The sequence below is a fragment of the Lepisma saccharinum genome, chromosome 7 (genome assembly GCF_977018435.1).
Source record: "Lepisma saccharinum chromosome 7, izLepSacc3.1, whole genome shotgun sequence".
In the NCBI taxonomy this organism is placed as follows: domain Eukaryota; kingdom Metazoa; phylum Arthropoda; class Insecta; order Zygentoma; family Lepismatidae; genus Lepisma; species Lepisma saccharinum.
Window position 1 is genome coordinate 96,417,669 of NC_139235.1, and position 27,469 is coordinate 96,445,137.

The 27,469-nt window shown below is 39.7% G+C and overlaps 1 protein-coding gene across 1 annotated transcript in view; it reads right to left on the reverse strand.

Annotated features, from left to right (window-relative positions):
- Nucleotides 1-566: 566 nt before the first annotated feature.
- LOC145990562 (uncharacterized) overlaps nucleotides 567-27,469 on the reverse strand; it is a 59,930-nt gene continuing 33,027 nt past the window's right edge. The window contains exons 8-14 of the mRNA XM_083126254.1: nucleotides 11,445-11,663; nucleotides 9,834-9,930; nucleotides 6,640-6,835; nucleotides 4,200-4,326; nucleotides 3,244-3,338; nucleotides 2,458-2,638; nucleotides 567-1,504 (exon numbers count right to left, since the gene is read on the reverse strand). Of these exons, the coding sequence (XP_082982380.1) occupies nucleotides 1,398-1,504; nucleotides 2,458-2,638; nucleotides 3,244-3,338; nucleotides 4,200-4,326; nucleotides 6,640-6,835; nucleotides 9,834-9,930; nucleotides 11,445-11,663 (1,022 nt within the window). The 3' untranslated portion in view covers nucleotides 567-1,397. The remainder of the gene's footprint in view (nucleotides 1,505-2,457; nucleotides 2,639-3,243; nucleotides 3,339-4,199; nucleotides 4,327-6,639; nucleotides 6,836-9,833; nucleotides 9,931-11,444; nucleotides 11,664-27,469) is intronic.

Below are 27,469 nucleotides of genomic sequence, written 5' to 3' on the forward strand. Positions count from 1 at the left end.
CGGAAACTGGCGTTGAGGACATCTGACGCCACCAGACAGAACCGTTTGCAAACGAGCCTTGCATTACCAGTTTCTGCGGGGCTCAAGTAGGCGATAATCTTCTCCAACAATTCTGTTGGAAGTCTCATGATATGTGAGCTTTCAGGGAATAAGAAATCTGAATCCATAATGTCGAATCTCATTAGCGTTCTCTGTAAAGCTTCATTAAAGTTTGTTTCCATAGTTTCTCTGTACAAGCCAACCTTGTTGAAGATACGGTTAGAAGCAACAATGAAATTATGAAGATACTCACGCACAATATGTCCAGTAAGAGGACGTGGTTAGCGAGGGTAACTCCTCCCTTGAGGCAGATTTCATTAAGAAAAATAATATCGATTGTCGGGAGAAATGGAAAAGTATTGAAATTACACGAAAGGTATGGCTACTTGGGAGAGTCAGCTCAAGAACAAGATACCTGCTGGTGGACGACATAAAAGTAAATGGATGACAAGTCGCAACACACACCAGGATGTTACAGTGACAAACTTGCTCACTGAATGGACGCAGTGTAAATGTTTGAGTCAACAATTGATAATGTTTTATTAACACAAAGTATTTCATACACAATGATAAAATTTGATATACAAATTGGTGAATCAAAGTCTAAAATTACTTATATGCCTTTTACATGGAAGACTAAAATTACTTCAACATTATAAACCATATATGGTTTATGTAGTTAACTCAGTTCCAAGGGCGTGTGCGTAAAGAAAATTAGGAGTTTTTTTGAATAGGTACATAATTTTCACAAATAGTGTTTAGCTATTGTTGCTATTATTTCTCGTTTGACAGTTCCTAACATACACATATGTATATTTATATAGAACTCTCGAATTTACACACCTTTTCTCCAAGAAGAGATTATTTTCTCATTTCCAAGATATTTCCAACCAATTTTCGAAACTTCAGCACTTTTCATGCAAAACCTTCCGAAATTTCCGAACTGTTCAAAACCCTGTCCAAGAATTTGGGGGAGATTTTTCCCCCGTCACTTGGAGTGCTAATTCCAATTGTCTTTGGCTTACTTTTAATGAGAATTACTGTACGTTTCGAACAATAGTCTAATAACTTTAGTGGGCTTAAGTTTAAGAATTTTTTTTTGTTATTACGACATAATGCAGGCAGCTGCTTATGAGACAAATACACTAGATTTTTGCGATTCATAATTATTGCTAATACTTTGACAGGGAAAGCTAATTTTACATGTTTTATTTTTAATATTTCGCAGATATTTCAGAGGGGGTTTGAACCCCCGAAAAGGCTTCTCTCGTACATCCTTGAATACATGTCAGAAAAGTATTTGCACACATTAGATTGTTGGATTACAAAACTGTTAGTGTGGAATTTTTCCCCTATCTTCATAAAGGAAATCTTAGATCCGTCTGCTTCAGGTGTTTTTCAATCCACTCATCTGCTCTCGCGAGAAGTTCAGGGGTAAATTCCTCATTCCAACCACCCACTGCACCTAGAAGAGAAAGCATATTCTCTCTATTGTCATCAATGATTAAAGTAAGAAACATGATTGCGTCCCCACTTGGGCTGTACACACAAGTCCCTTATCAAGAACTAAATAGAGCAGGTGTGACAAGTTAAAAGTGACAACGTCTTGCGATAAGGAATTCCTTATAAAGATTAAAAGCAATTAAAGTACACAAGGACTGAAATCAAAGGTGTAAGTATGAATTTGTGATAATTGCGACCGCCGACAATCGCGATGAAGGTAAAGCATCGAATTATCAATAAGTACCTCACCATACATGCAGATATACCAGAATGATATACGTATTACATGCAGGCTGCCCAGGCATGCATAAGAAATCTGTTCAATTATGACGCAGGTGAGCGCATAATTGTGAGAATTTCATTCGATATACCTTTGCCTCCTACCTCACCTCGTGTGTCATCATGTGATGTACATGATATCAGAGTTTTCTCTTTGATTAATTCACGATTCGCTGTTGCTTTTAGAGGTCTAATCGGGAAAACGTCTTCTTCATCTTTATGAGGTAAAGCCCCTTTCACAACACCCGCGGCACCACCCAACTATTTACGTAACATGCGGACGGATTTCGGCTCATTGGTCGAGCACGTTAAATGTTAACTTTCAATCTCACCACTGAAGTTTCTATGTTGGAATCCCGCTTGGCCACGTTCGTTGTGAGTTTCGCTTCATCAATTTCATCATATCACTCATCCTCGTCGTCGCGATTAGCCAAAGGTGGCAGAAAAGAAACATAAAATAAAAAATAGGAAGAATGCACATTTCACCAACATTGGAATAGGTCCCGGGTTCGATTCCCGATGGAGGCACATAGTGTTTAGGATCACACTTTGAACTGTAAGCCCAGTCCCGATTAGCCTCACTGTGCATTAAGTGGACTTAAAACACCAACTCAATCAATCAACATTCGTACATACCTTTCCTGATAAAAGGTTGTTCTCCTTCCTTCCGGAAGCCCTTAGCTTCTAGAATGATTGTTCTTGATTCCATCTTTTTGAAATTCTTGATGTCCAAGTACTCTGCCAACTTCTTCACTTCTTCATCGCTATAGCTCTTATTCAAAAACTTCGCCATTTTCTTGATTGCGGCTGGCAAATCCTGTAAATTCAATATAAGCAAAACAATGTATTATTTTATGACAATTACACTGACTTTTTGTAAAGCAATTACAATTATAGGTCAAAATAAATTATAATTTGTGACAATTCTTGAAACTGAAGAGGAAATGATTCGGAGTTTAATTCATTGCCTGTCCCCGTGGCAGAGTGGTTATCACATCGCGCTACGACGCCAGAGATCCCGGGTTCGAATCCCGGCCTGGGCATGGATGTTTGCGAGTGTCAATTGATCAATTTCACCATGTCATCAGTCATACCCATCTTCGCAAATTAGCCAAAAGTGGTTTAATTAATTTTCGAAGCCATTCCTTGGAATTTATGCTGCTGAGAAGGAAGTAGTGAGATAGGAAGATTCTTATTAATCTTTATTGTTTTACATTACTGGGTACTGATCGTAACATTGTCTTATTCTGAGGCTTGTATACTTTTTAAGCAGTGGCGGCGATTGGGTTCCAAAACTAGGGGGGCAAGGACAGTTTACTTTCCCTTCTTAGATAAGGTGTAGCATCTTGCTGGCGCAAAAATTGCAAAAAGTGGGGGGCAGTAAAATTATAAGTTTGAAATTTTGATAGGACCTTCACTCACCTTCTTCATGTCTTCATAAAATAGGAAGAGAACGTTTGGATTGTTCCTCATCTCCCAGGCTTCAATGGTGTGGCGCCAATATGGCGACCATGGAACTATAAAAAAGTTGTTTGTTAGGTACTAAAAAATCTATGGCACTACAATATTTTTGTTCATTTGCATTATATTATATGATAATTGCCATGTATTAGAGACAATGTTGATCGGGTCAATATTTATGTTCAATCATTTCTCCACACACAAGTAAACAAGTAAACGGCCGGTTCAAATCCGGGAACTTTTCTAACGATGGAAGCGGCCCCGGCGCCCACCCAGCGTCGAATGACATGGGTACCTGGGGGAAACCCTGGGGGGAGGGGTAAAGGCGGTCAGGGGCGTGATGCTGATCACATCACCCCCACTCATGAAACGGATCAAGAAAGTGTGGGGCGTTACCCCCACACCCCCTATACGCTTTCATGGCGTGGTGCTAAGCACAGGGGAGCACTTTACTTTTTTTTTACACACAAGTAAATATATTATTATTTTTAAAACATGAATTAAGTATTGTTTGAATTGTCCACAGTTTCTTCCTTTCTAAAATCCATCTTTCAATCGATCACTACATCAGCACCATCTCTTGGTATAATGTTCAAACTATCGTTTGCATTAATTTCTGAAATTAGTTGTGTGAGAAATTGAATTAGAACGCTTAGCACAAGGTCATTTGGATACTAATGAGAAAATGAATTCCCCTTTCCGATAACTTTTATAATCGTAGATTACGAATAGGTCGGTTTTGCTGCTACAACCATTTTCTTCGTCTTCTTCTATGACAACAAAATCCAACATGCCTAAGCTAACCACCACAGATTATTTACCACCCCAAAAAGCTACCAGCCAATGGGAATGCTTAAAACAGTTGTAGCAGCAATCACTACCAAATAAATAAGAGGACAGAAGAAATTGCTCCTTACGTAAATCCTTTTCAAAATAGTCCCAGTACTTCTCGAAATTTCCTTGGTATCCTTGAACAGTCAACAGTCGATTGTGGTGATAAAAAGAAACAGCGACATCTTTCGGGTTTCTTGCCACGTACACCACCTGAAACAAATCAAGGAAATGGTTTCGCCAGAAAAGAAAATGTCAGTGGCAACCCTGAATCCGTATCGCATGGTTGCGTAAATTTGGGATAAAAATTTAGCTGTTTTCGCGGACTCACAGCACCCAAGCAAGGTTGATTTATTTTGTGTTTTAAGTCCACTTTGTGCACAGTAAGGCTAATCGGGACTGGACCTACAATTTATAATGGGATACGAACCACCATGTGCCTCCACCGGCTATCGAACCCGAAGACCCAAGCAAGGCCTACGTCCTCCACGTGCTGTGGAAATTTGGCCGTCTGACTGGACAACAGTGTTGCCACATGAAGGGAAATTTCCCTTTTTGAAGGGAAATTTGGAGCTAATTTGAAGTGAAAAGGGATATTCGATGAAAAGTAGCGAATTTTCAGGGAAATTTTAAGACAGACTCAATATTAATTATATTAAACATTAGAAGAGATTCCAGTTATGAAAATGAGAATTTTTTTAAAAAAAGAATTGTCGTATACTTTGTTCTGAGAGGAAGGGTGGAATTTGGGTTGGTCCACATCTGGTTACTGTTTGGGGCTGGAGGTTATTGACCATTTACCCTTATGTTCCGGCTTTGGGAGTGGGTGGCTAATTGCAAAGATGGGGATGAGTGATGATATGATGAAATTTATGAATGGACACTCACAAACAGTCATCCCAGGCGGGGATTCGAATCCGGGACCACTGGCGTCGTAGCATTTAAAAGTTAAATTGTTTAACATTTTATACATACATACGAACATGGATCAACGATAATATTTTTTATTATTATTAATAATTCTTTAGATGAAGGGAAAAAATGGGCGAAAAAGGGAAATTTTATCCCTTGCAAACGGAAATTGTGCTTACAGATTGTGGCAACACTGCTGGACAATGAACAGTGGCCCACTCTCGTGCCGTGTTTTATGCCTATTTTACCAGTACCTAATACCATGGACGTCCGCAAGGGGGGCCACGCCCCCCTGGAAAATGAAAGTCAACCAAAAATTATATATTTCACACATATAATTTTATTTCATAAACAATAATATGTGTTAATAAGGAAACAAAATTGCAAGGCATGCAATAAAGTTGAAAATGGAAATCACGAAGCAGAAGACCATTAAACACATGAAGCAAATGAGGGAAATAAACAAGACCAGAGAATTTGTTTATACACCTTATACGTCGCTGATATATCATATTATATTGTAATATACATTGTTACGCGGATGATACGCAGTTGATGATATCGTCATCACCATCGGATTTGTTAAACATAATAGATAATCTAAACAATGATTTACATGCCCTTAACAAGTGGCTCACTGCAAATGGGCTCGCAATTAACAGGAATAAATGCGTATACACAATATTAGGCTCTAACTATCATCTTGAAAAAGTAAATTATGATACAATTAACATCAAAATCAAAAATAAAAACATAATTTATGCATCAACGGTTAAAAATCTAGGCCTTACTTTCGATCCAAACTTTTCCTGGTCAGCGCATATCTCAGCGCAATGCACAAAAGCACTAACAATAATGAGATCACTCTACGGGAGGAGAGACTTTTTGACTGGAGAAACGAAATTATATCTCATCGAAACCCTAATATATCCTATTTTTGATTACTGTGATGTGGTGTACGGCACGAATTTACAACGTAAAATATCGAACAGAATACAAAAACTACAGAATTCTTGCATTCGTTACGTTCTCTCGATCAGGAGAAATCAGCATATCCTACCCTTGCTCAATACATACAAAATCCTTAACATGTCTAGGCGATGTCTTCTGCGTCAGTGTTCTACAATATATAAGGTATTACAATTGCAAACAACTAGCTATCTCCACGAGAAAGTGACATTTAAAAATTCCATACAATACGACAGCTACGTCGCCGCGCAGCGTTTTTGTAAAACGCCTTTACGGCAAAACCGCGTTGTTCACGGGTCCACGACGCCATTTCGACTGAACACCGATATCAGTGTCAATGGCAAAGTTTTGTTGTCCAGATGGCACCACTCCCGTTTTCTGATTCCTTACGTAACTAGCTATTTCCAGGGTTGCCAAAAATCGCCCGTTTCACTGCTGCACCTGTTATTATCATATCTAACATACTGTTTTCAGTATTATAAATATATGTATTGTAACTTTTATTCACCAGAGTTAGGAGGTAGAGCAGCCCAAGGCTGAATCTCGCTCTGTAGCAAATAAAAAGACTTTTCAATTCAATCGACACTCTAATTATATCAAGAATACTAAGTATGTACGAGTAGGTTGCATTGCATTAATACTTACTTTACAAGTGTCTGCTAGTTTCGGGGGCAGCAGAGAGAACGGCAGATGACTCTTGATGTACCTCGGGGAAGCCATTTTGTCCACCATCTCGTACACAGGTTTCTTCATCGACCCCAGCTTCTTTATTTGTTCTGGAGCATCTTTATTGAGCTCCTTCAATTCTTCCATCACCTCATCGTGAAGTAGAATGCTGAATCTGAAACGAGAAAACACAATTAACGTTTTTGAGTACAGGCAGGAACGCCCCGGAAAATTGTTTTGTATTTTGCTGGAGATTGTACTTTTATTACAATATTGCAAAATATTTCTTCAGTAAATTTTGCGCACAGTTTGTAACACTGCTCTGGATTGTTCCGTGGCATGAGACTATTTAACGGAGAAAAGGGTGGATGTGACACTCGGCGATATAAAAAAAACGTTGTACAGTCACGAGCACATCTGGAATGTAACGATCCCATTGAAAGTCAATGAGATTTTTACAACCCTGAAGTTTGCAACTGTCCCCAGTGAGGAGCAGTTTCTTGCAATAATTAAATGAAATAACTTGACAAATGTAACTTAACACATGATTATATTAACCATTTCTCTACAGTCACCATAGTAACGAATAACAAAACAAACTAACATCAACATTGAATAAAGTATGTACAACATGATTTTCTTCGTTCTTTTCAGATTATGCACAAAACCAAGTAAGAAAATATAATTGCAAAAATGTCTTTGAATTAAAGAACTGTTGCAAGTTGTACTATATAGTAGAACTACATAGGTTTTAAAAAGGAACGAAATCTATTTAGTCAAGCATGGACGTCCGCAGATTTTTTCCAGGGAGGGGCAAGCAAGGTATTTTTTCCAGGGGGGCAAAAGGAGGCATACTTTTCCCCTTAATAGTGATGCCTCCTCAAAAAAACATTATTTCAGTCTGAAATTATAATGTTTCTTCAACTAATTTATAATAATGAACATAAATTACTGTGACTGAAATGAAGTTGTGTGAAATATATAATTTTTGGGTAAACATTCATTTTCCAGGGGGACCATTTTAAGGACTCATTGCTCTGAACCTAGAAACTCCTTCCATTTCTATTGTCGATCTTGAAAAGTTTATTGTTCTTATTTTACGTCCCTTTTCTTCCACCTTTTGACTAAAGCCGACGATGAGGGCAAATGATGATTGCATGAAACTAGTGAAAGGAATGCCTAGGCGTTATGTCCGCTACTTTTTTCCTTTATTTTTACATGTTTTTCGTTCTTGCCTGGATTTTCGTACGAAACGAACTGACCTTGTATAACAAATCTTAAGAAGGTGACATAATTTATCCACGTTGCTACGACAGTTAACGAAGGACACTTGAAGATAAGAATCGAGTGCTTATTAACGATAGAATTTAAGCACATTCTTCATGTTATCTAAATAAAAGAAGTTAGTGTCATCTGATATCCATTCGAGGATTGCGTAAATTGAAATAATTCTTCTGTATTTGCCACACAATAACTCCAAAATATGCTTGTTAGTTATTTCATAGCTGATACATTCTCGTTTTGAATTCATTGTACATGACATCGAATAAAAAGAAGTTTTAATCAGGCTTTCTTTTGTAAACAACGAAGTACATTTTATCTTACATCTTATCAAACTTAAAATGTATTATGTCTTCAAATTTATAAGTAAGGAACTGTCGGATATGATAAAATGGACTGTAAGTAGGGTTAGTTAATCTTGACACATGCAACATAAACGTTTTTCGAGAGAACCTACCGTTTGAACCCTTAAAAACATTGAAATGTTGAGTGATTGTGTCAAGTGACATGTCAACTGCCATAAAAGTGAGGTAATGAGGTGAAACCAGCTCTCGCTCTTTGGAGATCTTGTATAGCATTGCATTTCAGCAAAATTAGTCAATTAATTTTTGGAGGGAACTGTAATGAAACCTTGAATAATGTATTATTTTAAATGGCAGGGTTTAGGCCATACAGAAGCTTTTCCTTTACTCAACAACACACACAAAGTTAATCATTAATACATTAAACACGAAGTATTTTTAGCTACACCCATAAGCCTAGACACACACACACACACACACACACACACACACACACAAAGTTAATCATTAATACATTAAACACGAAGTATTTTTAGCTACACCCATAAGCCTAGACACACACACACACACACACACACACACACACACACACACACACACACACACACACACACACACACACACACACACACACACACACACACACACACACACACCATATTTAAATTTACAGATCATATCATGTTTAAGAAGTACATGACATATTTTAAATATTACGTTGATGTAATTTACTTAAATTTGTTTACGAAAGAAAATTAGGTTTTTACATCTGCGTAAAAAGCTGGTTTTCTACGATAAGTAAATTACGCATAAACATAAAGAAACGTAACGAGTAAATTACTTTGCCAACTCTGCTGGAAGTAGATTCCACAGCTGATACGGAGAAAAGTTCGATTTGTGGACACAGATGGAGATATTATGAGTCGCGTGATCTGGTATCACTGTGAAGAAATTAGAAATGTGATAGCAGATATGAAGGTGTCTTGAGGTTGAGAGCTTTGTAAATTAAGAGTGTAGTACATACAGTGTTTGTCTTTCTTGCATAGGTAGTGATGTGGTGTGTTTCTGACGAGAAGTTCAAGGAGACGAAGTTGAGAAGAGAAATGCAATTGTGTCACAGGGTCGAATCGAAATCCTTGACAAGCCTATTATGCCAAAGAAACCTTCCAATGATTGAACAGAAATCAATAGCTATATGACTGATCCACATTAATTGATTTTGATTTGATTTGCTTCTTTTTACAACGCTTGTCTGTCACTTTTGAATAATCGAGATGATGAGAATGGCGATATAATGAAATTGATGAAAGGACAAACAAACGTGGGCAGAACAGCACTCAACACAAGCTCCACAGGGTATTATACTGGCTCTGAGTACAGACATCAGAGACTCGTTCATCTTCAACAATGCAGTCTACGGTGTAGGTACTACCTGTAAGTAAGGTTGACACTTGATTGCATTCTAAACACCTCACATCAATGTTTATATGAGTTAATAAATCGTGCTCTTTTAAGTCAGAAATATTGAAAATGTGCTTTAGAAAGTATGTATTTGATCTAATATTAATAAATCAGAAGGAAAAACCTTACTCTATGAATGGGAATCGTTCCATCAGAGAGACTTTTGCCCTTTCATAGTCCAAGTCGTGTCCTACGAGCCACATCATCTCTTGGGTCCACGTGGTACCTGGAGGAGGAAAGCAAACACCAATGACATTGACATTACCCGCAAGGTCGTATTTAGAGTGGTGTCCAGGGGGTCCGCCCCCAGAAAGACTTTACAAGTACTAAAATTATATAATGAAAATATACTTGCTTAGCATATAATCGATGGTTATTAATTTCCTCCGAACTTGTTGGAAGGCAAGGATTATATTCAGATCATTGGGCTTTGAAGAGCAGTACCAAAGATTTATGCTTGCACACTACTATTTATGATAGTATGCATACAATATTAATCAGAAACTTTACTTTTCGCCAACTGGATCTAACAACCTCTTTTCTTTATTCAATACTAGCTGATTAGCCGGCGTTGCCCGGGTATTTATTTATCCCAATCTTCTATTAGACAGGAAAATAATGAATTCTAACTATAGTTTATTTCATTATGAATGTCACCAATTAGCTTAGCGACTCTGAAAACTATGTATTCGACACTAATCTAGGTCATTTGTGGCATTTTATTTTTCACCCCCTCTCACCTCCCCCCCCCCATGCCGAGAGGTGATGAACTTGGAGTTGAACCGCATTGGGAGTGTCACGAGAACTATGGATTCCATTCGCAACACAGCCTGAATGTTAAACAACCCGAGAAACACTATCGTTGTGCGGATTGCATACAGTCACGGATGTCTGTTTGTGCGGAATTTAATATAGGTGGTTCTCGATTATTTTTGCATGTCACCCCTTCCCACCCCATCCCTAGGGGTGTCTTACGCCAAAATATTATTTCCAGATTGCAAGTGATACATGCACCAAGTTTGGTTGAAATTGCTCCAGGCGTTCGAGAGTTATGCCGGAACAAACAACTATATATATATATACACACACACACACACACACACATACATCCGTTTTTATATATAGAGAAGAAGATATATTTAATTATACTTGTATTTGACATTAATTTCTTTTTATACAAATTATATATGCCGATCTTAACTACACGTAAGTTAGATAATGAATATATGCTGTTATATCTCTATTCTTATTCGGCCTTTTTACCTATTGATGAAATAATAATACATTCATTCATTCATATATTTAATTAGTATTAATTTCATATAATTATAATATAATTATTTTTATTTAAAAGTTATTATAATTTTTATTCTTGAGACACTTAGTTCGGACACCCCCAAAATGTATTTCTACATACGTGCCTGATTTACCAGTAGCGTGTTGAGTTTTTTCACAAAGAGGTAATATGACACTCTTTAAAAAAACAAAAAACTTGTGAGTATTATATATGTCGCATGTCCAAACGCGCTATTTGTGTACAGAAGGATACATGTTCCTCTTCATCATATCCCCCGATGTTCGTAATTATGAAACTTTACAAGTAAGTACATGCAGTAAAGTAAATAGGGATTTTTTATAGAAGTAGTATTATTTACGACATACTACAATTACGTGTACATACCATTTACCTATCTTCCCAAATTGGAAAGTTGGACGCAACTTTCTAACTTCATCACTCACCTGTTCTCGGGTATGTAACAATCCATACGTCATCAGGTCGAAGCTTGAAGTCGTAAAGTTTTTCCGCCTGCTCTTTGTACCCTGAAGGGAAGAACCATTTTTCAGGGCCAACCTGGATAAACCCTGTTCTTTCCCCATGAAAGTCCTTAAGGAGTTGTTGGTTCAGTTCCGGAGGGACGTCTCGAATCTCGTAAGGAAAAGGCATGTCTTCTTTGTCACCTGTAAGTGGATAGATGAACCTCGTGAAAATCTTAACATTGACATGCGTGGTTAATATGCATAACTAACTAACTATCTAGCCTTGTTAAATCCGAATAAAACATAAAAATGCTGACCAAGGCAGACTTTTATAGTATAAAAAAATATACATAAAAACGAATATTCGTCTGAAGAAGACCCTGTTACGTTTTTATGTATATTTTTTATACTATAAAAGTCTGCCTTGGTCAGCATTTTTATGTTTTATTACCATGGAAACAAAGCTTAACAGTGTTACCATTAAACCCGAAGGTTTATGGCTGCAGCATAATGTTATACAGGGTGTCTCATAAGTAATCGCGCAAAGTGATAAAATGCAATCAGTGACGGCTTCTAACCACACATTCGCACACACTATTAGCATTTTACCAACTAGGACGACGTTTACAAACAATGAAGTCAGTTGCGGCTTGTAACCACACATTCGCGATTATCTCGAAAACGGCTCGCTTGCGGACACATGTTTACTGAGACTTTTTTGCTTCTATTATTGTGTACTTTCACCTGTGTCAGTTTGCGCTATTACTTTTGAGACACCCTGTATATAATGTCGTTTCGCTTCGGTTCGAAAGGTTGCATTGATTACTGAGGGCTCGCGTCAAAGCGACACGTGTCACTTGTCGCTTCGGTCTGAGAGCTCCCTTGTAGTCACAGGCAATAAACATTGGTTACCTACATCCTGAAATGCTCGCTTCGCTGCAAGGCGTGTTGTTTACGGCGAAAAGTGGATTTAAATAGCAAATTTTCGATGGCAACTTCTACCACCGCCGTGGAGTTAGGCAACACACATGACGCCTTTCAGAGAAGCGAATAGTTCAGGATCCAGGTGTTCAATTTCTATTGCCGGTGACTTTACATATAAAGAAGTGTCAGTGTTATTTTCAGACGAAACAACATTGCTATCGATTACATTCAATATTCCTAACCTCGCACAACTGAAATGACTGAAATTTGCGCACTAAAGCAAAACTCTGCAAACGAGATATCAAACGTATAGTCGACGCGCTAGCTACGTTAACGACCGGCTGGCTTTGAAGTCCACGGAGCGCGTCCACTAGCTGCAACATTCACATTCAACCCACAGTGTTGCCACACATCTACTCTACGCCACCTTGTCCCTCCGCCTTCCCACGGTCTCCACATTGAAGTTGCAAAGTACGGCAACAGCGTATCAGCAGTCATGTGACTGAGACTCCACGTGGAGTAGACGAGCAGAATGACAGTTGCGCCAATTGACTGAAGGTTGAGTGTGATTGGACGAAAACAACTCGCCCGCTGTTTATCCCCACCCACGTTCGTTGCGGCAGCTCTCTTCAGATCTTGGACGTTAGCCAAGTCTACGCGTCATTTATACCACTTTGTGTTCACAAGTCGGCACGCGAACATAGCGGCGCTGCGAGCTATGGCGTCAAGAAAAACGCCTATATTTTATGGCAAACTAACTTTGGTGCCCGCGGTGGATCAGTCGGTAACGCGTCTGACTACCATGCTAAAGGTCCCGGGTTCGATCCCCGGCTGGTTCAAATCCGGGAACTTTTCTAACGTTAGAAGCGGCCCCGGCGCCCACCCACCGTCGAATAACATGGGTACCTGGGGGTTAAAGGCGGTTAGGGGGTGATGCTAATCACATCACCCCCACTCACGTTACCCCCACACCCCCCATAAGCGCCCTTCATGGCGTGGTGCTAAGCACAGGGGAGCACTTTACCTTTCTTTAATTTCTTTTATTACTAACTCTGGAGATGAGAACTCATTCAATAGTAATTAAGAAAGCCATCAGCTTTGCTTCCTGAAATGCAAAGATAAGCAAACCGCACTGTATTATAAATAGGATGCAGATTTATAGGCACTAAAAACTTTTCGAATAAGTAGGCAAATAGGCATTAACAACGATGAAAATAGGCAAGCACCCTAAAATAAAAAGTAGACTAGTATGAGCTAAACATTCTGTCTGTTAAAACTGTTGCTCTCTTGTATTGTTTCTATGTTGCTTTTCTGCCATTTTGCCTAATCGCGACGATGGAGGATGATTAAATGAAATTGATAAATGGACCCTGACAAGAAACACCCCTGTCCAGCTCAGGAATAGCAGGCAGAACCGTCGATATAGTGATTGATTTTTACAATCTTTCAGCTGGAAACAGAAGAACGGGTGAGTAGGCGTCTTTATCTTCTAATATGAGTCACCAATCAGCTGTTCAGTTTGCTTACCCTGATCAAAGGACATTTGAAATTTCCAAAGATCTGACATCTCTTGCCGCCGTCAAATCTGACGGATTCCAGAATACCAGTTTTCGGTTACTTCAACATGAACAAAAGCTTAACTTTCTCAATGTAGGGAGGGTCAAAAGTTTCGTAAAAGTAAGCAGGAGTTGCAGAATAGGCATTTTAGGCATGATCTAGAAACGCCGTGAAACGAATATAAAAATATTAAAAGCCTGTGTTTTACTACAAAGGACTTAAAATGGCAAATAGGCAAAAATCCGCAACCCAAGTGCCATGTTAACTCACCTATTCCTTGTTGAACAAGCCTCCCGCTGCGGGCGAAATCCACTGACTGCGCTATCCGAGTTTCCCTGTAGCATTCCGCAATCAACTCGACCTTCAGTCACAGATTATGCTTGTGCACGGAAGAAGGGGAGCGGTCCCTTCCCCTCCTTCTCTCCGCTGGCAATCAGTGTTGGGAAGCAAGGATCATTCCATTGGTTCTTGCAGATATGGAACGTTTTGAGAGTACGAACTTTTCCTCTCACCCAGCAGGTAAGTTAGTTGCCGGGGCTTTCCCCGAGGTGATACCTTCCTGGAGATGAATGAGGTCTTCGCGAAAAGGTTTCAAGTAAGAGGTTTCAACGAACGATGGTGGTTATCGCTAGGGACGGATTTTAAGGTGCGGCACCTTTCCAAAAATATAGCTGTTTTCATTTCGATCGTTTGAGGGAGAATTCACACCGAAGAGACACAGGACACGCTGCAAGAGACACGTGTCGCCTGCAAGCGAACACTCAGTAATTAATTAATAATAATAATAATAAATTTCTTTATTAAGCGAGCGAGGTTCAGCCTATAGGCTGCTCTGCCACCTAACCCTGTCAATGTAAGAAAACTGCATGTGGAGCAGTGAGCTACAAGTAAAATAATACATATATACTTGTAAGAGATACACAACATTAAATGAATACACAAAGTGATTAACTACAAATACAAAAGACAAAATAATAAGTAATAATAAAAGACAAAAGTAATACATAATAATAAAAATACAATTTCATGTAGTGACTTGATACCTACAATATGTGCCGCGACTCTGCCATTGTTCCATTAACATTATATCTTTTACTTTATTTCTGAAATTTACGGACTTCATTATACGTACGATGTTTACAGGCAATGCATTCCATGCTTTGGGAGCCGAAAAGGAGAAAGATGATTTGTAGGCAGTGGTAGAATGAAGGGGTAAATCGAAATTGTTCCGCTTACGGGTAGCATATTCATGGATATCCCTACGAGAATGCATTTTTTTCGAACAGATACTGCGGTTTACCTTCTGCTAATATACTGCGGACAAAACAGAGCTACTTCATTTTCCTTCTGTTTGCCATAGTAAGAACCTGATTGTTATTTAAAATTGGAAGAATATGATCGGATCTTTTTAGTTGAAAAAAGTGAATAAAGGAATTTTGCAACATTTGTATTCTTATACTGAGTTTTTGCGAGAGTTGAGGGCCGTAAAAATTATCACAATAGTCAAAGAATGTTATATTAATGCTTGGATAATAATTGGATTGATTTGTTGTTTTAAGTCCACTTTATGCACAGCAAGGCCTCAGTTTGTTGTTCGCGAATTCGCAATGAATACGTCAGTCACCCCAACGAGCCGTAAAGTATAGATTAGGGATGGCCAGATCCGGATCCTGCTGGATCCGAAATCCGGTTCCAGAACTTTCGGCTCCAGATCCGGTCCCAGAACTTTTGGCTCCGGATCCGGATTTTTCGGATCCGTTTTGTCATCCCACATGAGCGCTTCTTTGGAAAGTAAGAATGTGTTTATAACATATTGTTACCTGCTAATATACAGCGTGAGGCACCTAAGAGTACCACCTGAAATAGCGAAGAAACCAGAAACTGTAGCGATGTCAGGTTTGCGGGAAACAATAATATGAAATGGGGCTCGTAAATCGGAGGTATGGGGTGGGTCGAAAAATATCGACAAAAGGGGCATCTGGAGCAAAGTCATATATTTTTTAATGGGACGATATACAATAACATGCATAATATAAAAGAGCGCACGCAGAGAAACACAACGCCGTTGGTCTCATGCATCTACTGCACAGAGGAACGAAGATATGGCCATGTGAAAATATGTAAACAAACTAACAAGTGGCCCACTTGACCGTCAGTACCACGGCATGTACAAGTATGAGATGTCGGAAGCCATTGGACAAGATGAAGACAGGACGTGTTAAAGGAAGAAAAAATACAGTAGACATCGTCAGCACCATGTATCTGACAGTGTTACAGCATAATGAAAATGACCATGACAGTATGTCGAAGAATCACTGCGTAAGAAGCGAAAACCTGTCAAAGTGTGTGTTCAAAGTGGTGGCCGTCAGCTGCGATACAGGCAACGAGGCTCCCACGCAAAGCTCGTTGCACAGAATGTAGCATCTCGTAGGGAATGTCCCTACAGGCCGCAGTAATGCGGTGTTGCATATCCTCTGGAGTTGTTGGCACATCCCGGTAGACAATGTCCTTCAGCTTTCCCCACAGGAAAAAGTCTAACGGTGTCAAATCTGGGGAACGAGCCGGCCATTTGACAGGCCCTCCACGTCCAATCCAACGATTTGGAAATGTATTTTCCGCACATGCTGTAGCGCGTCTTGCACTGTGAGCTGGGCACCCGTCACGTTGGTACCACATTTCCCTCCTTGTCTGAAGTGGTATGTCCTCCAATAGTACAGGCAGTTCATGTTGTAAAAACTGTATGTATCGGTCAGCATTCAGTGTCCCTTGTATAAAAAAAGGGCCAATGAGATGTTCACCCACTATACCACACCACACGTTCACACTCCATGGGCGCTGGCGTTCCACTTGGCAAAGCCAATGTGGATTTTTCACCGATCACTAGTGCATGTTCCTTAGGTTGACATTTCCATGATTGGTAAAAGTTGCCTCGTCAGTGAAGAGGATACGTGACAAATCGGGTGTGTCGTGTCGTAACATCCATGTGCAAAACCGAACACGGTCCACAAAATCATTCCCGTGAAGTTCCTGATGGAGGGAGATATGATATGGGTGAAACTTGTGTGTGTGTCCAGAATGCGCAATACACTTCGCTGACTCATCCCAGCATCCCTTGCAATTTCACGGGAGCTAACGTGCGGATTCACAGCAACAGCGGCGAGAACATTTGTTGCACCTGCCTCACCTGTAGTTGGCTTGTTCCGCACACGTGCTCGTGGTGTTACACTTCCGGTGTCTCTTAATTTAATAAATAACTTACCAAACAGACGTCGAGATGGCTGTCGTCGGTCCGGATATCTCTCTGCGTACACACGGTAGGCTTCTGAGGCATTCTTTCGGCATTCCCCATAAATCAGGATCATCTCCGCTTTTTCTATGTTTGTGAACACCATAATCTTCGCTCTTACCACTACGACTGCTTGCTATGAACTAATACGATCTCGTGGACCTGCTATCAAAACTTGCTCTGCGTAAAGGCAGTTCTGTCAGGCACCTGAGAAGTCTTACATGCCGTGGTACTGACGGTCAAGTGGGCCACTTGTTAGTTTGTTTACATATTTTCACATGGCCATATCTTCGTTCCTATGTGCAGTAGATGCATGAGACCAACGGCGTTGTGTTTCTCTGCGTGTGCTCTTTTATATTATGCATGTTATTGTATATCGTCCCATTAAAAAAAATATGACTTTGCTCCAGATGCCTGCCCCATTTGTCGATATTTTTCGACCCACCCCATACCTCCGATTTACGAGCCCCATTTCATATATTGTTTCCCGCAAACCTCACATCCAGGGAGTCGTAACGTACCCAATTTGCGTTACACGGTACGTTCCATTTTGTAGGAGGAAGAGTATGGTTCAGCTGCTGGTACCCATGGAACGTAACGAAATGCAATATGTTACAGACTGACGTTACAGAGAACGTAACAAAATGTATTATGGTAGATATTAACGTTATAAAGGAACGGAACGAAATGAGCACATTGGAACATAACGTAATATGCAATATGGTATATACTACCGTTACAAGGATACAAGGAACGTAGTAACGAAATGCATTGTGGTATATACTAGCGTTACAAAAAAACGTAACGAAATGCAACATGGTAGTAAATAACGGTACATAGGAACGTAATGAATGCAATCCTCCGTAACGGAACGAAGTGAAAGGCAATATGGTTAATTAACGTTACATAGGAATGTAACAAAATGTAAACCACTGTAGCGGAACGGAACAAAATGCAGTTGGGTACATACCATCTGCATAAGGAACGTAAATAAATTCAGTATGGTAGATGTTAACGTTACAAGGAAAGAACAATTCACAAATGTTTGCTAGTAACGTTATAGGTGCGTGACAAATATAATCTATTAAACATCAAGGAAGAAAAAGGAATAGCCCAAATCTCTTGCCATTCATTGGAACATTGCGAAAAATAACTCAGTATATTGTGTGGGATTAATGTTTCGTTAAAAATATGGTTGTTTGTAAATTAATGAATTTCCACCAGGGTTGTTAAAGGATCAGGAATTTTAAATCAATTCAATTCAGGTTCAGCAGGGAATATTAGCAAGCATAAATGGATCTGGACCGTAAAGAGCCTTTTTATGTTTAAGGTATTTAAATAAGTTCCAGGAACCTTTTTTCTGGATCAATTGAAATACGGCACAGGGTCCTTCGTTCCGGATCAATTTAAAGACGGTCTAAGTTCCATATTTGAAATGAAACAATACGCAACTTGGACCGAATTTACACTGTGATAGAACAGGTTCCGGTATTGTTGCGGAACCCAATAGAACCCATTAGTTGATGGGTTCGTGGACGTTTAAAAACCCTGATTTGAAAATTACATTTTTGGCTCGAAATTGAATAAACCTTCCATGTAGTGTAGAAATGAGTAGCCATAGGCGTGCGCACGAAGTCCAAAGGGGGGGTTAATGCCCCGCCCTAATCATGGACGTCTGCAGATATTTTCGACGGAGGGAGAAGCGAGGTATTTTTCCATGGGGCATATTACCCCGATAATAGTGTTGCCCCCTCAAGAAACACCACTTGAATTCGAAATTATCGCATTCCTGCATACCCATTATAATAATTAATGTAAATTACTATGACTGGAATCAAATTATACGTGTGAAATATATACTTTTAACTGACATTCGTTTTCTAAAGGAGAGAGGTGGCCATCCGCACCCCCCTTTCAGATTTCCATGCCCCTATATTATTATACTTTAATCCAGAAATTTAGGGGAGAGGAATTTTATCGCCGGTTATTAAACTATATTATGCTCTTGAAGAAAATGAAGTATTTTTAAGCCAATGAAAGTTCACAAAACAACTACGGCTAAAGAAGGTGCAGTGGCGCAACCACAGGGGGGGGGGGAGATTGGGCCTCAACCTTGGACGGAAATCAATTCTAAGGGGTAAGGTTGCAAACATTGAACTATGGAAAGAAAGGTTGCAGAATCTAAGAGTTGCAGGACAAAACGATACTAAAGACGGATTTAGTTTTCACGTCTTTCGTGCATTATTTCTTCCAGACGGTCAAGAGCATCTGCAAGGAGGCACAGAAGGGCAATTGCCCCCTTTCGATTTATATCTTTATACAAATGTAAATAAAGTTATATAAAATTGTCTAGCTCGTTTCGCTCGCAATATCTGCTTTTCTTACAGTCTTGTCAATTTCAAACCCTTAGCTATAGTGGAACCATGAGCAAAACAACCTGCGCAGACCCACGACTCCTGTACACCATACTCCCGCTTGTAGGGGAGGGGGAGAGTGGACCATGCTTCCTTATGGCCCGAGGTGGAGGGAAGAAGGGAAAGCTGCGCGGGGACTTTTCGTCCCAAGGTTTTTTTCCTTGTGGTCGATGTATAGGGGACGGCGGCAGTCAGCCCTGGACGCCGAACGATGTAAATAGAAAAAAAAATGTAAAAGAGAATGTCATGGGCCTCCATGATTTTTTTGCGCCATATTAAATCAATATTGTTTTCAGTTTGCAAAAATTTGGATCTAAAAGTTTTCTTGATCGCTTCGCTAGCAATTTATTTTCTGTAATGCATTGTAAATTACCAGAGGGACAGACGGGATCAAATGAAATGTACTTCCGTTTTCCTACCAACTCAGAAGCGAGTTGGAAACTCTTCATTGCTCCTGTATAGATAAGAAAGTGGGGGAGGGCAATAGCAGACAAGGCCAGCACGCAAACTTGTTTCCGGCAAAGCGTCTTGTTGGAGTCTTGGCAGTTTGTGGAAGGATTTTGTGTTCCTCCCCCACCCCAACCCCGCCTTTCTCTCTCTCCTTGAGTTTGTGTTTGTGTGTGTGTGTGTGTGTGCGCGCGCGCCGACTCCTGTTTCATTTTAAGTTTGACGTATTTTTATTGCATCGACTAATTGCTGTCATGACTGGAAATGAAACAGGTTAGCAATGGAGACATAATGAGGGATCAAAAATACAAAAATTCCGGGCATGAGTACTTAGTAGTAGTAAAGGTAAGGTAAAGTTCGTCGTGCGTATAGAACCGTGCCATGAAGGCACATTTAAGGGTTTGTGGCAGTAGGGTGTCGCATATTCTCGAGTTCGGACATTTTGGAGGTCATATGACCAGCACCACGCTCCAGCCGTCTTTACTCCCCAAGGATGTAGAAGAAACGAGAAAATAAAAATGTTTTACATTCTGCGTATGTGACAAGTAATTTTTTGGATATTGTCTTTGAAGTATCTGTTAACATCCTAACCCGCAATTTTGTTTAAGGATAAAACTGGTTGAAGGCCGCGAGTGTTCCTGAGAAGTAATGAACATATCACAGAACGCGCAATAGTTTAGCTCGCGTTTTTCTGAAAAAAAGAAAGAATGATATACAAATCAATTCTACGAATGCTTACGTCATTGTGACCATGGAGTGCATTTTGCACACTAACGAGGATCTGGCGTCATGACATAAGGTCAGTATAATGGTCTGTGGGGTTTGGACTGTGTCCTATCCATTTACGTTTGTAGTTGTCCTTTCACAAATTTCATCTTAACACACCTTTCATACTTATCTTTGTGATTACCCAAAAGTGGAAGAAAAGCGAAATAAAATAAATAAACACATCGATTATTGTGTCCCTGCGTTTTTCAATCTTTCTTCATGACCGAAAATTTATGTTTCACTGATGTAATGCATCACTTTAATCATGTGAATTATTTTCCGTCATCGTTGTGTGCTTAATCATTCCTTAAAGCATAGACTCTAATGCTGTTGTCCTTAGTGTAATTGATCTTATTGTGTGGAAGTTTTGATGTGGACAAAATAATGGTGAAGAATAAATCTCAATTGATTGTTCGAAATTTAAAATATAATAACTCCGAGGTGACGCATATTAACTGTTCTTAGTTCGATGTCAAAGAACGATTTCTCCTATACATTAAGAAGGATTCCGGCCTCCGTGGTAGAGTGGTTAGCACAGCTTGCTTAAACACCGGCTTTGGCATTGTGTTCATTCGGTGTTCATTGTGAGTGTCCCTTCATTAATTTCATCATTTCATCGACCATCCTCATCGTCGCGTTTAGCCAAAAGTGGCACAAGAAGCGAATTAAAATAAAGCAAATCAATCAATCAATCGATCATAGGGTCTCCGGTTTCATAGAGCAGTATGCAAAGCACTTCGTCATGGATGCCCTCAAAATTCAAATAATAATTTGCAACAGAAAACCTGATATTAGAGTATTTTAATAGTTTAGGCATATTAACAATTCACGTCAACCAACAATAAACAATTTATTGATTGATTTTCTTTTATTATACTTCGCTTTTTGTGCCACTTTTGGCTAATTTGCAAAGATCAAACATTCATGGCCAGGCCAGGATTCGAACCCGGAACCCCTGGTTCTGAGATTTCGGCCTGTGTATGGGGTTGGTGGCCATCCACCGTCGTGAGGAAATTGAGGAGCTACAAATTAGTAGCGTGACGCGGCCATGGAAACCTGCAAAGACTGAAGACCACAGATTAGCTGAAGACTTGTCTTGTTAACCACGCGTCACCCCATAATTCCAACCTCGGCAGGTGGAAGTGAAGCCGGCAGTCGGTAGGTAGGACGTGGCCCTCACGGACCGTTGCGTCACGGGTTATTATTATTATTATTATTATTATCATCATCTTCAATCAAATAAAGCTTTATCGTTATATATTACCGTATTTCATCGCATAATCGTCGCACCCTGTTTTTCAATCCAAAGAGAGAGAGGAGGGGGGGAAGGCAGAACACAAAATCCTTCCACAAACTGCCAAGACTCCAACATAAAGCTTGCTGGAAACAAGTTTCCGTGGTGGCCTTGTCTGCTACTGCCCTCCCCCACTTTCTTATCTATACAGGAGCAATGAAGAGTTTCCAACTCGCTTCTGAGTTGGTAGGAAAACGGAAGTACATTTCATTTTATCCCGTCTGTAAAGCAGTCCCAATGTCTGCTCCAAGTTGCACAGCTGCTTTCAGAGCCCTTGGTTTGAGAAGGGGGTGGGGGTGAGGAAAGGGTCTTGATTTTTCATACCGAAGCTCCTTCATTTCTTTCTCCCATTTATCTTGGTTGAATTTTCTGAGATACGGAATTTACCTCATTTTGCTTTTCATTACGTTTTATTGCGTTACCCACGGTACGCTTACATGTACTTAACATTTTCAATTTCCTTGCACGTACCGACACCCTTTGGTTAGATACGGCAAATATAAATAGCTGTCGTTCGTCAAATGTTGTTTTTTTGTTTTGTTACCCATTTTTCTCGTACTTCAGTCAGGGATCAATGCAGTTACTCATAACAGATGTAGTCAGGAAGTAGCATGAATTGTTCTTTCCCCGCATTGTAGTTGACCGGTAAAAAACTATGTAACAGTAACAGAAGGCTTTCAAGATTTGTCTGAATATTAAAGTGATCTTTTTTTTCACACCCAAATATAAATAACTAATTTCAGATTTGAAAACGTAACAGGGGTGTAAGGGGTGACCTTCCACGCAGTACATACACCCGATCGTCAAAATCAGTTCCACGTAGTACACCCTGGGCTGCCTTTTGCTGACTAACAAGTCTCTGGCGACTGGCCAGTATAATTCTGTATGTTCTCCTGCTTTTTGTCATGTGTGCTGAGTGCCCCTTTACAGCCTCAGCTTTTAACCTAAGTCAGAATATTTAGATATTTCAGTTATGCGACCTTACAGTTATGTTATTTGTTGTGGTAAGGGGCTGGACCCAGTATAACGTGGCGGGTGCAAAATAGCCTAAGTGCTGAAACACCCAAAATTAAAAAAAAAAGATAAACGTAACAGGGAATATAGCTTTAATAAATGCGTATAAATATTTCACAATGGATTATATTTATGTACATGTTGTTAATTGTGAAATATTGTGAAGAAATGAAACAAAATGCTATGTTTCGGTTACTAATGTGAGCCACTGTATATGTAATGTTTTTATTTCATTAACAATGTACAATGGTCAAATACAACTTTGCAGACCTCCGTGGCGGAGCGGTTAGCACATCGCAATACGACGCCACAGGTCCCGAGTTCGTATCCCAGCCTATGCATCATTTTCATTTTTCTTTGTGATGTCCTTTCGTCAATTTTGTAATTTCATCACCCATCCTCGTCTTCGCGATTAGCCAAAAGTGGCAGAAAACCAAAGTTAAATATAACAAATCAAAATCAAACATTACTTGGCATGACAAGAATGGATAGGTTATTTTGAAGCTGCTGTTATTAAAAGCAAATTTTATGTAGCTTTCCTAGACAGAAGTTTCAAACACAGAAACTGATTGATTGGATAACGCCTGTGGATTCCTACTCGAGCAGAAAATGTATATGTTTCCATTTATTACTTACAACAATAGCAGACTGATTTCCCGCTAAATCAAAGAAAACTTGCATTCACAGTTACAAATTGACGTGTTGAATGATTTCTCTCACTCCAATTCTGCTTAATCGAACAGCACACCACAACGTGGGTCATTAAATATTTGCAACTTACTCTCGAGTTCCTCAACTAAAAATAAATTGACTGCGAAACAAGACCTCGTCTGCGATAACTATATACCACGTTATATGAAGAGTATACGCAAGTTGAAATTCCATCATAATAATTTGAATTCTTCTAGTAGCTACAAACATATTTTTTCATACATATTTTCTTAGCAAAATATGAAGTTCCTCACTTCAACAAGGACAACATATACACAGTATTCCACAAGAGTTTTTAGTTCGAGCTAGTCGTAATATGAATATACACGTCACTTCATTACTTAGTTTAAAAAAAGTGCCAGGCAATGTGAATTCGACGGCATGCCTGAAATTATTTGCAGTATCTCATGTATCAAGGGTGCTTTTTAAGTAAAATGATGGACACATACCACATGCTTGGGTCAATTGAGAGTAGTAGAAACGTAATTATACTGCATGTTGCAACTGAAACAGTATCCTCGAAGCCGAAGTCGTTGAGTGATCCACTCATAAACTCTCTACCAAACATTTCAAGTTCGAGTAGACACCTGGGCATGAGCGTTTTCTTTGGTAACCATCCCTTCATAGATTTAATATGATCATCATTAATGTTCATAGTCGCGATTATCTACAAGTGGCAGAAAAGCGATACAAGAACAATACAAAAGTAGAAGAAACAAAAGAGGATAAAAGGATGAACTTAGTTAATGATAGGAAGTTTTATAAAATTACTGTTTCTTGAAGAATCTTGTCCTTTGTTCCGATTGTATTTCTCAGTCACACGTTGCTCAATGTCCATGTCGACTGTCGTTCTTACATTCTTGAAAATTACTTTCATGTCTGCCTATGCTCTTCTTTCAAACGTGGTAGGCGCTCTGTCTGTTTCTACACCAAAAAGTTTAATTCATCTCCTGTCCAAAAAGGCACGAATTACTGAAAGTAATTTTCAAAATTGTAAGCAGATGAGGGCCCTTGTAAAATACGTGTACTGTCCTTTTATTCGCTTAGTTTTGAGAATCACTCTCCATACAATTGTTGCCTACTTCAGAGTCCAAAGGCCCTGTCTAGCTACAGACCAGTTGCGCAAACGCGGTTTCATTTGTTTCGTACACAAATTCCATCCTTTATACGTATTTTCTACTTGCTAAAAGCAGCGGCGGCTCAAGGGGGAGAGCCGCCGTGCCATGGCACTACCCTCAGAAGAAATGCATACCTAGCCCCTAGCCCAAGTATTGTTAAATTAATACATTGATAGTTTACAGACAATGAGATTCGAATCTTTCAATCGGTCAAGCTGACGTGACGACCGCCCCAACCACAGACTAGATATGAACCGCCCCAACCTCCTCACTGCATCGCCAGCTGTTTCGTATCCTCGGCGAGGCAGCGGTCGGCGCCACCCAAGAGCTGGCCTAACCAAGTTGAAACGCGTGCAGAGGGTTGGTGAAGTCTCAGCGAGTAACCTTTGCACCATAAGCCGGGAAGAAGGTGGCAGGGGGTGGTGTTAGCCAATGGGGTTAGCCCATAAGACACCAGCCGTGCCCGTTTAGCACAGCGAGGGAACTTTCTCAGTGTTGACACCGTTGCCATCTTCAGAGATAAGTCGCTAAATACGACGGATTTGTACGACCCGTTGGGGAAGTAATTCGTGAAAAAGGTACTATCTACTTTTCTGCCAACATTTGGAGAAACGAACCTAGTATTTTTCCGAAGTTAAATGAACATTTTGATAATAGATAGATGCGCCTAGAGGGCCATCCAGACTTTTTAAAAATATAAAAGTAAAAATTCCTTTGGCATTTCGACAATTTCTTTTTACATCAAATGTAGAATATTTTCAACGTCCAGTTGGAATACGTGTGCATGGGGGAGGAGAAGGTGAGAAGATTTGCTTTCCCTTCCTCTTGTAATTGTGTTTTTAGTGAAGTGTCCTGTAGTGTTTAAAGATAGGTTAGTGAGTGAAGATGAATCGTATTAGTGTGTTATTACTTAAACACACTGTTTTCCACGTTACCAAACAAGGATATACATCTTGGCCAGTGGGGCAACCTCAAGGAGGGGGGCCAAGGCATTGCGGAGGTTTTTTTTCTTCGATTTCTTGATCACGTTGACAGTACCCGCCGGCCGCCACTGGCTAAAAGTGCCTTTCATATCGCCTCAGGGCGTTGTCTACTCGGATGCTTCGTGATCGAAGGTCACGTGTACAAAGTTTCAGATTTTCCGATTTGCGTGGTGCTGCTGCTATCAGTTCGGTTCGCCTTCTCAAGGTCGCGCAGCAAGCAATTATTTTTCGTCTTCCGATAGGAAAAAGCTTGCCTCTCGCTTATGTGGACGAACGCGTGGCACGGATGACTTTTTGGCTCGACCATGGTTGGTCCTTTATGTTTCGTCCTTCAGCATTTTAATCTAAGAACGAATCATTCTCATCGAAAAACATAATGTATTTTTTTTTAATTGATGTAACACATGTAAACCGAGAGCGAGAGATAGATAGATAGATAGAAACGTTTTCCTTCAACAAACGTTTGTTTTCCTATTGTATAAAGTGAACGCACATGTTAAAATTCATCTTGCATAGATATTCAAATTAGAACAAATTCACGTAAAGTGATTAAGTATGCAGAAAAGAAATATATTTGTGATAAATACATAGTTAGTCAGTAAATTCCGATAACCAGAATTCTGTCACGCCGAATGAAACGTTTTGTTTTACAATTTAATGTTTTCACTGACATCCAAAACGAAAATACGTATTATAACTTAATGACTTTCAAGGTGTCAAAATATTGTAATGTTACTATGCTGCCGATCACAATTATGAGAACGCTACGGGTCCCGGGTCCGAATCCCGGCCTGGGCGTGGATGTTTGTGAGTGTGCATTCATCAATTTCATATTGTTATCACCAATCTCCATCTTCGAGAATTAGCCAAAAGTGGCAAAAAAAAAGCGAAGTCAAATAAAGCATATCAAAATCAAACAATTATGAGACTTCTTCGAAAACGCCTTCGATAACGGTATTTGCTATTCGTAACGGATATGTGTATCACTTTTTCGAAACAGACTTTTGTGGAGGAAAAGAACTGTAACGTTACAAAAGTAACGAGCACAATTATACGAGAGACCTATGTTATTCTCTCCGGAACACGGCATCGGACACGGTATTGCACATCGGAACGTCTGTATGATACCAGCTATAAATAACGTTGTTGCTTTGAAAAAAGGAGTGTAACGTTTTTTCAGTAGTGACCTCAATTAAGTTACTGGTTAATTGTAACGTTACTATCACTTTCCACACACACTAAAGTTACTAGTCAATACGTGACGAACCTCTTTCTTACCCTGTAACGTTACTGGTTGCCGGCAATGGATGTAACGTTAAAGTGTCACGTGAAGACCTACTTCTTTAAAGATCAGTTATGGTTCGGTACCGTTATGCACACCTGTAACGTAATGTTCATATACCTGAGGTAACGTTTCTGTTCACGAAAAAAGTTATTCTGTTTCTGGTTGTAACGTAACGGAAACCGTAATTGAAAATACCGTTCCATTTC